This window comes from Thermobia domestica, chromosome 2 (genome assembly GCF_964235325.1).
Source record: "Thermobia domestica chromosome 2, izTheDome1.hap1.1, whole genome shotgun sequence".
Classification (NCBI taxonomy): domain Eukaryota; kingdom Metazoa; phylum Arthropoda; class Insecta; order Zygentoma; family Lepismatidae; genus Thermobia; species Thermobia domestica.
The window spans coordinates 177,997,772-178,012,195 of record NC_137455.1 but is presented as its reverse complement, the minus strand read 5'-3'; the positions used below and the strand labels follow the sequence as shown (position 1 = coordinate 178,012,195).

General features: G+C 37.7%; 1 protein-coding gene across 1 annotated transcript; it reads left to right on the top strand.

Moving 5' to 3' along the window:
* The first annotated feature begins 10,967 nt into the window (after window positions 1-10,967).
* Window positions 10,968-12,746, top strand: LOC145679266 (zinc finger MYM-type protein 1-like). The gene has a single exon (XM_081749854.1). It carries the CDS (start codon window positions 10,968-10,970, stop codon window positions 12,744-12,746), a length of 1,779 nt encoding a protein of 592 aa, XP_081605980.1.
* The last annotated feature ends 1,678 nt before the right edge of the window (window positions 12,747-14,424 follow it).

Sequence of the window (14,424 nt, the reverse complement as noted above, 5' to 3'; positions counted from 1 at the left end):
TAGCTATGTATGTATGTATGTTTATATTGTCTCTATGTATTTTTCTATTTTCTCCACCTAATGTTAAGGAACGCAAAGTTCCTTAAGTCCATTACTGCTATGAAAGAAAATTAAATAAAGCACTTACATCAACCAGAGATCTCACAACTCCCTAAAAGAGGGCATAACCCTCTCAAAGGTAGCTAGCCTTACCTAGCAATGTAAACAAAAATAAAAAAACATTAAAAGCAACAACAGCCAGTTGCTTTTACTAAGCATAAACACATTTGGTAATGTAATATAAAAAACAAATGCATAAACTTTATTTAAAAAAAAAAAAAACAGAGGCCCAGCGCCGTTTTTTTGCAAACTTCAAACAATTCTCCTCCTTCGAGTGTTTCAACAACATAATTTACAATGTGTCTTGCAAGGTACCAAGTAAACTCTCTCTTAGGCAGCTTCTCAGTTACCGATCCCACGTTAATCACATACGTAAATTTTTATAAACCAGCACCGGCTACCGTTTTCGTTCTGATACCTGTCAAAAGATGAACAACCATTCTATAACTGATTTTAATTGAGTGAGCGAGTAAGGGTCTAGCATCCCTTTTAGCAGCAAGACTATATGCGACTTAGACCTACAGTTTAATGAGGAATCTGAAGCACATGAGCTCCCGCCAGGAATCGAACCCAGGTCTTCCACACCGGAGACGGTACGCTAACCATATAGCCATATAGCAACAAGGGAGCTCACCCCCGTCCTATAAGACTTTTCACATTTATGGATATCATAGTTTGGAAGCCTAATTATTAATAGCATGTTTCGCATTTTAAGATTACTAATTCTAAGAATCCTTACAAAAATAACTGAAAGAGAATAAGGATAAGCAAACAACGTGCCTAGGTCAATGGAGAGGTATTATATCATCAAATTCACTAATGACATAGCAGTGTTCGTTATTACAAATATTAAATCCAAAGACTTAGATGTATTTAATTGCTGAAAATCAATTCTCATCAGCTTAACGATTTTGTTGTACTTTTTAGTGAGTTCAATGTACGTACGTCGCTTTTACGCTGTATTGACATTATTTGTAGCTGGATTTCTACTGTGTGTTGAACTTGGCTCTTCACACTTGTAAGAATACTTGGCTACAATTTGCTCTTTGTGAAAAAAAAAATTGGGAACAGGTCCACACCTAGTTAGTTTAGTTGGGAGGGGTCCAATACTATGACACTTGGTGTATGTAGTGTGGAAGCAGTGTTATTTTGCACCCGAAAAGACGATGAGTAAGTGTTAAGTACTGTCACCTATATTCTCCTCAGAAGAATGATAGAACTAGATGGCTTTCATAAGAAACAAAAGAGTATAGATGAGGTGTAAAGATCAAATCTATGGGTTATATCAATCATTTATCTGTTAAATAAGTATAGATTTATTAAAAAAAGGTGTATGTGTATCGAGTTAACGAAGTTTATGAGGCATCAGGACTCGGTGGATCCAATGCGTGAGTGTGTCCCTGATGGAGAGTAAACAATTCATGAGTAGACATCGAATTTTTATGCACTTAAAATTCATGAAATATGCATGGAAATATGTTGTTAAATGTGTTAAAATATGCATTTAATATGCAATGCAATAAAAGAGAGCATTTTCAAACATGCAGCAAAATTTTGTGTGTGTGTGTGTGTGTGTGTGTGTGTGTGTGTGTGTGTGTGTGTGTGTGTGTGTGTGTGTGTGTGTGTGTGTGTGTGTGTGTGTGTGTGAAATATAAGATCGAAAGTGTATTTTACCTTTCAGGGACTTTTGTTCAGAATCTATTTTTATGACAGTTACAGTTTAATACTCCTAACCTTTTAAAACACACACACAAAAATGAGATTAACATAACCAGTGATATGAGAAGACGATCTTTAGTTTTTCTTCATATTTGTATTTTAGAGTGCATTTATAACGTACGGAATAATGTAAGCCTAACTTTTCTATCCGTTTCAACTGTACAAAAAAAAAAAAAAAGAAGAAGAAGAAGAATTACAATATATCACTAGAAGCTTCTCTTCATTTTTTGGTATCAGTTTGTAATACTCATGCGAAAAAATAACCCGTTAACATCAATAGATGTTACTGGACAATATTTATAGAGGAGCAAGTTTATATCTTCTGGCAAGTTGAAATTTAACCCTTGAAGATATTTTCCCATGGCTTCAATTGTTTTGTAGTCGGAATTTTTGGAAATAACATCCGTCAATTTCTTTTCCACAGAGCGCCCGAATTTACCAGGAACTGACTGGAGCTCGTGCCGACTAGAGCGTCTTTTGTAAGCGTCTGTGCTGTGCTGATCGGTTGCAGTCATTATTGGTCCTCCATAAATTACGCATTCTTCCATCCTACCACGCAAAAGTCGTTCTGCTGCATAGACATGTAAATGCATTGAAAATACAAACTGAAACTGGATTTATTTCATGCTACAAGCATACACAGTGCCGGATTTACGTATAAGTTAAACAAGCTATAGCTTAGGGCTCCACTCTCTTAGGAGGCCCCAAAAAATAAAGGAAAAAACTGGATTTACATTTCCAAAATATAAGAGTAACAGTAAATAAGATAAAATCTACATAAAGTAACAGTGCTTCGCGTTGTGCAAGTCCTATGATGTAACTAATACTCCTTCTTCTGCTACCCTAATTCTTAAAATATCACTAGTTTCTTCATTTCTGTATATAGAACGCCTACATTCATCCGGACACGCAAAGGGCCCCATTACCTTCAATAGCTTAGGGCCCCACGAAACCTAAATTTAGCTCTGGCTGAAATAAAAACTTCAATGGAGTAGGCTGAATATGCTCTTAAGCGCTAATATATGCTCTAAACTTTAAAATATGCACTATAAAACTTCAAATTTGAGATGTATTATTGTTGTTAAAAAACCCTATCAAGTTTAACAGAGATCCATAGAAGCAAACAAAATATGCATTTGCATAAAAATCCGATGTCTATTCATGAGTTACTTCAACATTGTGAAGCATTACGTATTATTACCTTGTGGGCACTTGCCTTGGTTGTAATACAACAAATATGTTGAAAATTACCGACAATTACAATTGATGATTTCAAATTTCCTCTGAGGGTATATATATACACAGGGTGTTCAAATACCCAGTCCCTCCAGTGGCTCACTATGGGAAAGTGAATGGAAATGCTCACTATTACGTTCAATACTAGGAATAGAGGACGTTCAATATTAGAGAAATAATATAATCAGTGGAAATGCTCAAGTGAAATTATGCTTGTGCAAATACATTTTACACTAACATAGAGAAAGGAACTAATCAACGTTTGAGGTTATTGTTATTGAGTTGTCAGTGTTGCCAACCGGATACGAAGTGTTGATTTCAAACAGCACTAGACGTCCTCAAGTTGTTATATGTTTGCTGACATGAAAACGTTCCTAAACATTCCGCTTTCTTTTTGGAAGACAAGGCGTCCTAGTGTGAAGTCAATTAACGACGCACAATAGGAAACAACGGTTCATAGACCACAACCCTTGCGTGAAATTGTTATTGTGTCGTTACAAATGAATGCACATGAGAATACCTTACGTTTTGTATAAAGGCCAGAGCGTATTTGCCAGGGATCATTTTGGCAGTGAGAAACATACCAGAAAACCGTTTTGGGCATAAGTAAGAAGAGGACTCGAATTCGTGCCGCCACTCCAGTGTTTATTTGATGTCAATGAACATAATCACAGAGGCCATTGTGTGCAGTCTAACACTTTCGTTGTTAACTTGTGTACCTGAAGCAGCCATATAGAAATTCAACTCGAACCCAGTCGTGACTGCCTCTATACAATACCCAATCGTGACTTAAAGAAAATACACTGCGTGGGGTATAAGAGGAATTACTAGGAAGAGAAACAAGTGTGCTTCTACTTCCGTGTTCTTGATCTTGATAGACAATAACATCAGATGAGCTGCATGCGTTTGGTCAACAAACTGTTACTACTCCTCGTGCAATTGATTTCACAATTGGACGCCTTGTCTTTCGAAAATGAATCGGAATCTGCCCCATGCTTGAGAACGTTTTGATGTCAGCAATCATATGCTAACTTGTGGACGTCTAGTGCTGTTTGAAAACAAACTTTGTACCAGGTTGGCAACACTGACAACTCAATAACCTCAAGCGTTGATTAGTTTCATTCTCTATGTTAGAGTAAATGTATTTGCACAAGCATAATTACACTTGATTGTATTATTCCTCTAATATTGAACATTTCCATTCATTTTCCCATAGTGAGCCACTGGAGGGACTCGACGTTTGAACACTCTCTATCTCGGAAACGAAGCGGCATTGGACCTATGATTATAGGAACATTATTACTTATTTGGATGTCATATATATATATATACAGGGTGTTTCAAAAGAACACCGACAACGTTTGGAAGGTGATTCCTGACACCAAAAGAAGGCAAAAAGTATAGACCAACCTGGGTACACAAATGCTTCCTTTCGGAGTTATAGGCTGCCGAAAACATGAAAAAATTAACTTTAGAGGCCCATAGCTCCAAAACTGTGGGACTTACCGTAGTCGGGTCAACACTTCACTTAGGAACTAATATGTGCTCTATCCAAAAATAGACTACATATTTCAGTTTCCTCACGCACCAATTTTTATAGAGCGAGTTTAATTACAGGCATATAATTTGAGGTAGTCACCAACTACCTCTATAAAAAATGGTGCGAAAGTACCGCAGGATTTTGAAACATGGATATTTGAATAGGACACGTACTAATTCCTAAGCGAAGTCTTGACCCGACTACGGTAGGTCCCATAGTTTTGAAGCTATGGACCTTTAAAGTTCATTGTTTTAATGTTTTCGGTAGCCTATAACTCCGAAAGGAAGCATTTGTGCACCAGGTTGGTTTATACTTTTCGTTTTATCTTGGTGTAAGGAATCACCACACAAACATTGTCGGTGTTGTTTTAAAACACCCTGTAAATCGATTACAGCGTACCTATAATGGAATGAATTTATTTTCTAGTTGTGGATAAATTTGACACTTTTGACACTTTATTCGGAAAAAACTTAGTTTACCAAAGCTTTAGTTACTGCCCTAGCCTCTAGAGTCCTGTCACTAAGCGGTCCACATTTTTTTTTTTTTTTTTTTTTTTTTTGCTTGAAATATGTTGATGCCATCTAATGAACAAGATTAGTAATAATCACAGGTGGGAGGTACACAAACGTTACAAAGCAGTTTCTACTACGATGCAAGCCTCAGGAAAGAAGCAAAAAAGTAAAAACGAGAGGGACTGATATATAGCAAAGCATGCTGTGCTGTATTTATCGAAGCGAGCGTTAACGATGCTTCTACTATTCAAGTGGATTGGCATTCGAGTAGCTTGCGTCTGCCTGACTGTTCACCCGTTCATGACATGATAACTCTCATAAAATGTCTGTGATTTTAGTGAAACTTCTAACGCGCATTCCTTCAATATGCAAAAATAACCTGTGCCTGTTGATAAACGTGATATACATATATTCTCTGCTTTAATCGCATTCTCTCTCCATTGGTTGTGGTAGAGAATTATCGGGTAAAAAGAGGTGAGTACCCCTAAACTTTCGGGTTTCCTTATTTAAAACAAGTGAGTTTACTTCACAGTGTGAAACTACTATGCTGAATCCATATCAAAAACCCATTAGTCGTTAAGCCTTTTTTCTTTTTTGGCAATAAACGTTGAAGCCCTAAATAACTAAGTTGAACCATTTCCGGCTTGAATAGAGAGTTAACGAAGGAGATGAAACATATTCTTGGGACGCTTAATCATTTGCATAAAACTGCTTCTTCGTATCTCTGATCGTTTTTGATCTGAATGTTGTCGACAGACGGACGGACGGACAAAGCCGTGCTCTAAGACTTCTGACACTTACGTATAGCATAATTTTGAAGTCTAATAATATAAGAAAATAGTTTTCTGAGATGAAGTTCGCCAATATGATTCGACTTGATGCAGTACGGCCAGTGACGTAACTTCCACCAGCACATACTCCACGTTGCGTAATGGCCCTGAGGCTAGGGTAACCCGAAAGGAACAGATAAATTGATAAAGCCTTCTCAAGGGTAGTCAATAACATAACTAATGGCTAATCTAGACCGAAAACAGTCATTCACTTTCACCATACTTTATTATAGTTTTTTTTTTTTTTTTTTTTTTTTTAAGGCGAAGAATTTTATGTTGAAATAAAATGTTTTCAACATAAATAAATAATTTTGTGGCATTTATGTTTGAATATCATTTCGAGCATGTGGCCACCGCAGCTGGTGCGTACATGGCATAATCTGAAGGACCAATTTTCACACACTCTTCGCAGTAAATATGGCTGTATTTCGGCAATAACGCGTCGGATGCTGGCTTCCAAGTGCTCAATTGTTTCTGGTTTCTCGGCGTACCCATACGACTTTCCATATCCCCATAGAAAATAATCTAATGGCGTCAAATCGTACGAACGAAGTGGCCAGTTAATAGGCCAATTTCGTGAAATTAATCGTTCGTCAAATGTTTCTTTCAGTAAATTAATTGTGGCGTGCGCTGTGTGACACGTTGGGCCGTCCAGCTGAAACCACATGTCTGCAACATTAATGTCTGTCAATTGAGGCACGAAAAAGTTAGTAATCATGTCTCTGTACCGCTCACAGTTGACTGTAATGTTCTGAGCAGCATTATTTTTGAAGACATATGGATCAATGATTCCAACGGCCCAATGATTCCACCGGATACATATTATCCTCTAGAGCAAACGTATTGTGAAAACGATCCATAGTTTAATGGACGATTATGAGCACCGTAAAATGCACGTAATGCCCAATGAGTTTGTCGAATTGAACCACGGTTTTCAAACTAAATATGCACAATTTGCAAATGTTACTCCAGCATGTCTATTCTTGATGAATTGCCAAACCAAAGTAACTTCAAAACAACCGAGAACTGTAATATCAGGTGTCACACAAAACAGAGTTGCCAGTTTAAAGTTCTCCGCCTCTAAAAAAAAAAAAAAAAAAATCCTTTATATCATATTAATTGCACGGTTTACCACCAACTGTAAGACCTAATCCACAACTAATTACACTTGAGCGAATACAACTCTGACATTTCGCTCCTCCGGAGGATACCACATGGTGTTTCTCCACCAGAGTTGGGTAAACCATGGTAAATAACTAGTGGTGCCGTTGTGCATTGTTGAAGTCAACGATCCTTCCATTTCCTCTTCACTAATTTTGATCTCAAACAATAGGAATAACCAGTGGCGTATTTACGATTTTGTTTCGGCTTTGCTAACTTTCGGTGGGGGGGGGGGGATTTGCCTGAAAATATGAAAATTCTGCAAGATATTTCATATACTTTACTATATTAAGTAAGATTTCGGGGGTGCTTAAGCCCGGAAACCCCACCCTAAATACGCCACTGGGAATAACTCTATAATATACAGGGCACTCAGTATATCCTATAAAAATCGCGATAATTTTAGAAAATAATTTTTGTCTGAAAAATATTTAATTTAAAATCGGGGAGGATTCACTTCATCATTAGGACAACCAACTTTATATTTTTTTACAGCTGTATATTATGCTTTATTTTTCCTTACATTATGCTTTATTATGCTTTTTCATAAATTATGCCTTAATATGCTGTTCCTTGAATTATACTTCATTTCTACCCATTTCTATTAAATATTTATTTGACTTCCCTTGTTTTTATTGCACAAGTATTAAGCATAATAAAGTATAATTTACAGAAATAAAGCATAAAGCATAATGCTTAATGCTTTTTATTCCAGAACCTTGTGTATGTGCACAATAAAGAAAAATTGTTAACATATTTTTTGTCAAAGAAAAAAAAATGATCAACAAAGACTATTATCAATGCCGCAAACAATGGAAATCAACTGAAAATTGCCTTTACGCGTAACAATGAGAAGTTCGAATTCCTAATCTCTCGGGCTGTGAGGAGCCCCATTGTCCATCTTCATCGTTTTCTCAAATGTGTCCACTGTTGTTTCCATTTTTGTATTAACCACACAATCATTCTTAACGTCCATAACAGTTGCAATTAAACAGAGGTCTCTTACTGTATTGGCCACTATTGATTTCAATAGACGGTGTACGTCAAGAGCCATATGTCACATGACCCCTTTCCCGTATAGTCTTCTTCCGCTAATTCCAACATGGCGGCTTTTCAGACGTCAACCATGATTCACATTACGCCTATTCAGTGGAACTGTACATGCACTCATCATATCCAACATTTGACCTCAATCTCTCTACTCGTTTTAAAATTAACATGACATTTCAAGACATTTTCTACGTTTTATCTTCGCATTTTGCTCTCATTTATCTCCCACCCTGTATACGGTCTGCCACTAAACACCCTCTTTTTCTCTGTTTCTTTTGGTGTTGAATCCAGTGCTAGCAATCATTTTCAGCAATTGAATTAAGCAAATCGGAATGTTCCCTTGTCAGTCGCACACCCTCAGGCAATACCCATTGAGTCTTTCAACAGTATTCAGCTTCGTTTCGTAATTCGACTCAAACTTAGCAACTCGTCTCAAACTCGTTTCGTAACTCAACATGTTACCTAGTTTATCATGGCGGACGAAGAGCCGGATGGGAGTCCTCATCTCAACATCCTGGACTATATGATCTGTTCTCCAAATTGGAGGCCAAGGGGTTTTCGAAGCGACACTCTGATATTCCGTCACTGAAATGTGCCATTGTGCAAGTAGCAGCAGCGTTTTCTTTAGGAGCGGTCTTTCGGAGTCTGTATCGCTTGTGCACTGGATTGTAACCAATGTATCTCTATAAAGAAGATACCCATTTTCGTGTATTTCACTCACTGACATGTGTAGTCAGTTTGCAAGTTACGTCAATTCGACATACACAAATTCATAGTTACGTAAGAAGTTTCCAATGTAAGTAAAGCTTACGAACCGTACCTACATCTGAAGTAAGAAGTACAAGCTGTTCCAAAAGTGTGGAAACACCTAAATAAAATGCAAATCGTTCAGAATTGGGAAAAGGGAAAAAAAGTTATGATACCAGACGAGGGGGAAAATCTTTTGAGACATATGGCACCACCGTCTTGAAATCCGCTATCTTGAAATGGCGGGAATTTTTTTCTTTTTTTTTTTTAAATGGAAACCCCATCGTGTGATACATCAAATAGGACTGAAATTTTCCAAGAAAGCCAGTGGTGAAATGTTTTTGGCTCTACGACCAACTGTTGCAAAGTTTTAACCGATTTTCTGCACTTATCTGAAGATAATAGTGTGGGCAATGTGTGACCCACTGAAAATGTTACAGCAATTGTTCAATGTGCCGTCCCTCCTGAGCAATCGTTAAATGTATCCGCTGATGCCAGTCATGCCATTACTCTGGCCAGCATGTCCTCAGGAATGCTGGAACATGCGTCAATAATCCTGCGTTGAAAGTGGTTAGTGTCCCTGATCTTGGTGGCATACACAACGGATTTCACGTTGTCCTACAGAAAAAAAAAATCCAATGGAATGAGGTCTGGGAAACGCGGTGGCCATTACACAGATCCTCGTTGACCAATCTATCTCCGTGGGAATTGCTCATCGAAGTACTCATGAGCATGAGGTGCAGGCCCGTAGCTAGGAGGGGGCGAGGGGGGGCTGAGCCCCCCCTGTGGCTACCTTCAGCTCCCCCTGAAACTTTCACCAGTGTTTTAAATGCTTCTATATAAAGAAACGAGCAATGCGTAGAAACATTGTTTTTGTTTTATCGTATTCAGACTTTGGCCACAAACTAAAGTTATGAGAAATACTTTGTCGGAAGCAACATTTCATTTATTTTGCCAACTACACTCCTTCAGTATTTTTATAAAAATAAACCAGAATTATCCAGATGGTTTTGTCTTCTTATTCTGTTTCAACCCGATTGCAGTTGGTATACAAAGAACGCCGTTGTCAGGCCTGGTGGCTTGTGCCATAAATAAGTCATCTTCGAATCAAGGAGGAAGGTTAGGGATGGAGAGTTGCTGTTGTAAAATGAGTTGGGGGGAGGAAGCCAGCAAACGAAAAGAGAATGAGAGGAAATGTTTTGTCTTTTTCCCCATCTCGCCAATTTTCATCGGCGTACAACAGAGGTTTGAAAATATAGATTTTTCATGGCAGTACAGTAAATCTTCTTCTACGATCCACAAGTACTTTCGTATGTAGGGTCAGTATAGTAGGCGGAGTGGCTGTTTTATTGCCCCTTCTACTGCCTCTCTTGGTGCCAGTCGGTAGCCATCAGATTTTCTTCGACATCAATAGATAACATTTGTTCATACGCGTAGTTCGTGTGCATGCGTTAGAGAAGTCAATGTTCCGCAGTGGTGGGTGTTTGTGCTTTAGTGCCGCTCGGAGATACGCATAAGTTTGTGTCTTGGTGGAAGCTGTTTGAGTTTTCAGTGCGTTAATGACTAATGACTTTTATAGTAATTAAGCGTCTGTTTTAACTGATTGCGTGCGCATCGTGATGTGTTTTGCGATCTTTCTGCAAGCACAGTGAGTTTTTTTTTTTTAAATTAAGATTTCAGTGTAAAAATGGATAAATTTATAATACGTACGAAAGTCACTAGTGACCCCGTGTTTCCGTTCCATCATCAGCGAATGACAAAAACAAGAATATCAGTACTATACCACAAGATATTTCAAAACCGGGGGAAAATATTAAACAAATAAAACTGGAATCTTATCCTCGGAATAAAGACGGACGATGCTTTCAAACGGAATGGTTTCAGAGATTTACGTGGTTGGAATATTCGCAATCCCGGGATGCTGCGTTTTGTTACGCATGCAGACAGTTTCAACCTTATGGATGTAAAGAAGTAGCCTTTACATCTAAAGGTTTTAGTAACTGGAAGGCCGCTCTTGACAAATCAAAAGCAGGTTTAATAAAACATGCCGCAACAACCACACATATCGTTGCGATGAATATGTGGCCAAAGAAACAAAAGCGCACAGCTGTAGGGAAACCAGTGTCACTTTTAGTAAATCAAAGTGTACATGAAAAAAATCAGTATTATGTAAAGAGCATCGCGGAAATTATTCAGTTCCTAGCTGTGAATGAATTACCAATGAGAGGGACTTATAATGTTGAAGAACACGAGGAACAGAGCCTCTTCCGAAATATGTTTGAATATACACTAAGAAAGGACGAGAAACTGGCCGATTGTTACAAACAAATTCCTCAAAATGCTTCCTATTTATCTCCGGAAATCCAGAATGATATAATTCAAGTGATGACAGATACTGTTCGAGAAAATATTGTTGATGGCATTAACAGTGCAGATGTGCCATGGTTCACTCTATTGGAGGATGGAACACGTGACAAAAATAATCGAGAAAATGTGGCTATCGGTATTCGATATGTGAAGGACGGAAAAGTTCGTGAGTCTATTTTAAGCATAGAAACTCTGCCATCTCTTAGTGCCGATTCCTTTGCCGATCTCACACTTAATGTTCTTCGGGACTATGGTTTAGATTGCACAAGACAGTTGAGCCAGTGTTACGATGGGGCTTCTGTGATGAGCGGGAAGAAGGGTGGAGTGCAAGCAATAATACAGCAACGACTAGGACGTGATATTCCTTACATACATTGTTTCAATCACAGATTGCATTTAGTAGTAATTAAATGTGTGAACGATATTCCTCTTGTCAAACAACATTTTGATCAGTGTGTCATGCTTTATACTTTCCTTAAAAGAAGTAAAATTGCTACTTTGTATGAAGGTCGGAATCTTGCTCGTCTTTTAGAACACCGTTGGTCAGGACATTTACGGGTAATACAAATAATTCGCGACAATTATATGGAAATATTGGAGGTGCTAAAGTTGGTTAAGAACGGGAATTTTAATGGGGATGAATTAGTAGAAAGTGCTGGACTTATTCTGACTGTTGGGAAATTGCAGTTCCGATTTTGTTTATTATTGATGAAAAAAATACTTGAAATTTTTCATCCTGTTGATAAAATTCTCCAGTCGCATGAAGCAAGTTTAAGTACCGCACGAAATCTGGTTGATGCTGCTGTGGAAACATTGAACAATATTCGAAATGATGAAACATTTCGAGATATTGTAGGTGAAGCAAATCGCATGATAGAAGATACCCACATTGAAGAAGCTCGTCAACGCCCTTCAAGGAAAAGAAAAATAAGTACGTCACTACAGGATTTTGTTGTAGCAGAAACAACTGGTGTAGGGAACACAGAAGTTGAGTGTTTGCGACAGGTGTTCTACGAGTCGACTGATTTAGTTCTTATAGAAATTAACAGACGATTCCACAGTAACAATGCTTTGTTGGACGCAGTTACTTCAGCAGAAAATCTCGAGCTTCCGAAAACAGACTACTTATCTTCATCAGGAATTACCATACCGTCTAAAGAAGAACTTGCTGTTGCAAAGGCGTATGTTAGCAAATGTAATTGTTCTGACGCCTTCAGTGAAATATATAAGGTTAAAATGGCTTATGAAGATACTTATGCTCTACTTGCTTCTATCCGAACATTTGCATGCAGTACCGCGTTATGTGAATCTTCGTTTTCTGTGTTGACCCGCATAAATAGCCCAGAAAGACTTTCCATGAGTCAGAAACGATTGGCCAACCTGGTGTTTCTTGCGTTTGAAAAGAAACGAACTGCAAACATAGACATCATGAAAGTTCTGCAGAGGTTCAACGCAATGAAGAATAGGCGATTGCAGCTGTTTTAAGTCAAGTAAGTAGACGCATTTTCATTTCTTTTCTTTTCTTTTTTTAAGAATCTTTGATTTTTACGGGCCACGGTAGTTATGCCGAATAGGCTAAAGGGGACGGTGATGATTAGAATAAATGAATGAGCTAGTGGAATGAAGGAAGTGGAAGGAAACGGGAGAACCCGAGAAAACCACGCACAAGGTGTTTGTCCACCACAAACTTCACTTGGCGTGAACAGTACCATAATTTCAGATTTTGCTTCGGGGGGGCAAGACCTCTTGATATATGTAAAATTTCGCGTTTTTCACTGATTACTACTTGTCCATTGATAAAATCCATATAAATCTCAAACTCAGGGGGAGGGCAATTGCCCCTCCCTGCCCTCCCCAAATAACGCTCCTGGGCGTGAGCTGGGATCGAACCAGCGTGAACGCTCTAACACTGAGCCACTGTTGTCTCCCTCCCTATTGTTTTATTCACAAGAAAAATAAATTGATGAATCAGCTATACATTCATTATTTGTTATTGGCTTTGATCATTTAACTAAAATTTTAAACTTTTACACACACTGTACAGAATTATAGAGGAGTACAGATTGTCCAAATTGTAACTATAGTATAGCTTATTCATCTATTTTATTTCTGTATTAATTCCTTCATATGAATGCTTTATATCTTACTTTAAACAATTACATATCATTGTTTATTCAGTTTTCAATGTAATTCAATTTATACAAACTCTTAGAGTTACTTTTTCTCCAAATTTGTCTTAGAAAAAAAAATACATTTAATATGTAGTGAAAAGATTCTGAAATACGCAGTGTGCAAATTACTAGGGGAATGATGGAGAAATTCCTCTCTGTTAAGTTGGATGTCTTATATAAATTTTGAATTTCCCCATGATAATTTTCAAATGTTCACTTTATTCCCCTTGTAAAATGTTCTTTAATTCACACATTGGAAATACGGATCTATAAATGTAAAATAGATGGGAGTATGGGGATATTTTTAAATAGCAAGCTGGTCATCTGATATACAGTACATAATGCATTATACAGTATGTTTCACATTACTGACCTTTAATTATTTTCTGTATAGTTTTCGATTATTTCTACTCTGAATTCTTGTTTGGGAATACAATGATCGTAAGTTAACCTTTAAACGCCAAAGGACGCATCTGCTGCGTTGGACTTTAAACCTTAATAACTCAGCCCCTAATTAAGCTAGGAAGATAATTTTGGTATCAAAGTCTTTGTGAAAGATGAAGCTTGTCGCCGATATGCATTTTATGTATGTGGAGAGTACCACGGCGGAGACGAGAAAGGTAAATTTCGTGTTTTTTTTTCGTTAATTTTTTGGGGGGCATTCTCCATTGGGCTGTACAGTCATAAAATTGCACGCTAATACCCGGTAAAAGTACTTGTTACTTATATGAGGGAAGTAGGAAAGGGACAAGGTTGGCCAAGTTTTTAAGTATCTTTTTTTTTTTTTTTTTTTTTAACGTAAATTACATTTATTTTCTGGACTTCCATATAAGACGAGATATTTTTTCACTGAATTGGTCTAGAAGCATAACTCTTGTTGCCTCGTTGCAATCTGTGTTCCATAACATATCCAACGGTGTTTCAATCATGATTAGAGGGGTCACCAGGGCCGCCAACGTGAATTTCTGTAACCCCTTCGAAAATTATATACA

What these genes read in the sequence shown, in the direction of transcription:
- LOC145679266 (XM_081749854.1), top strand. Translation starts at nt 10,968, where the DNA reads ATGAATATGTGGCCAAAGAAACAAAAGCGCACAGCTGTAGGGAAACCA.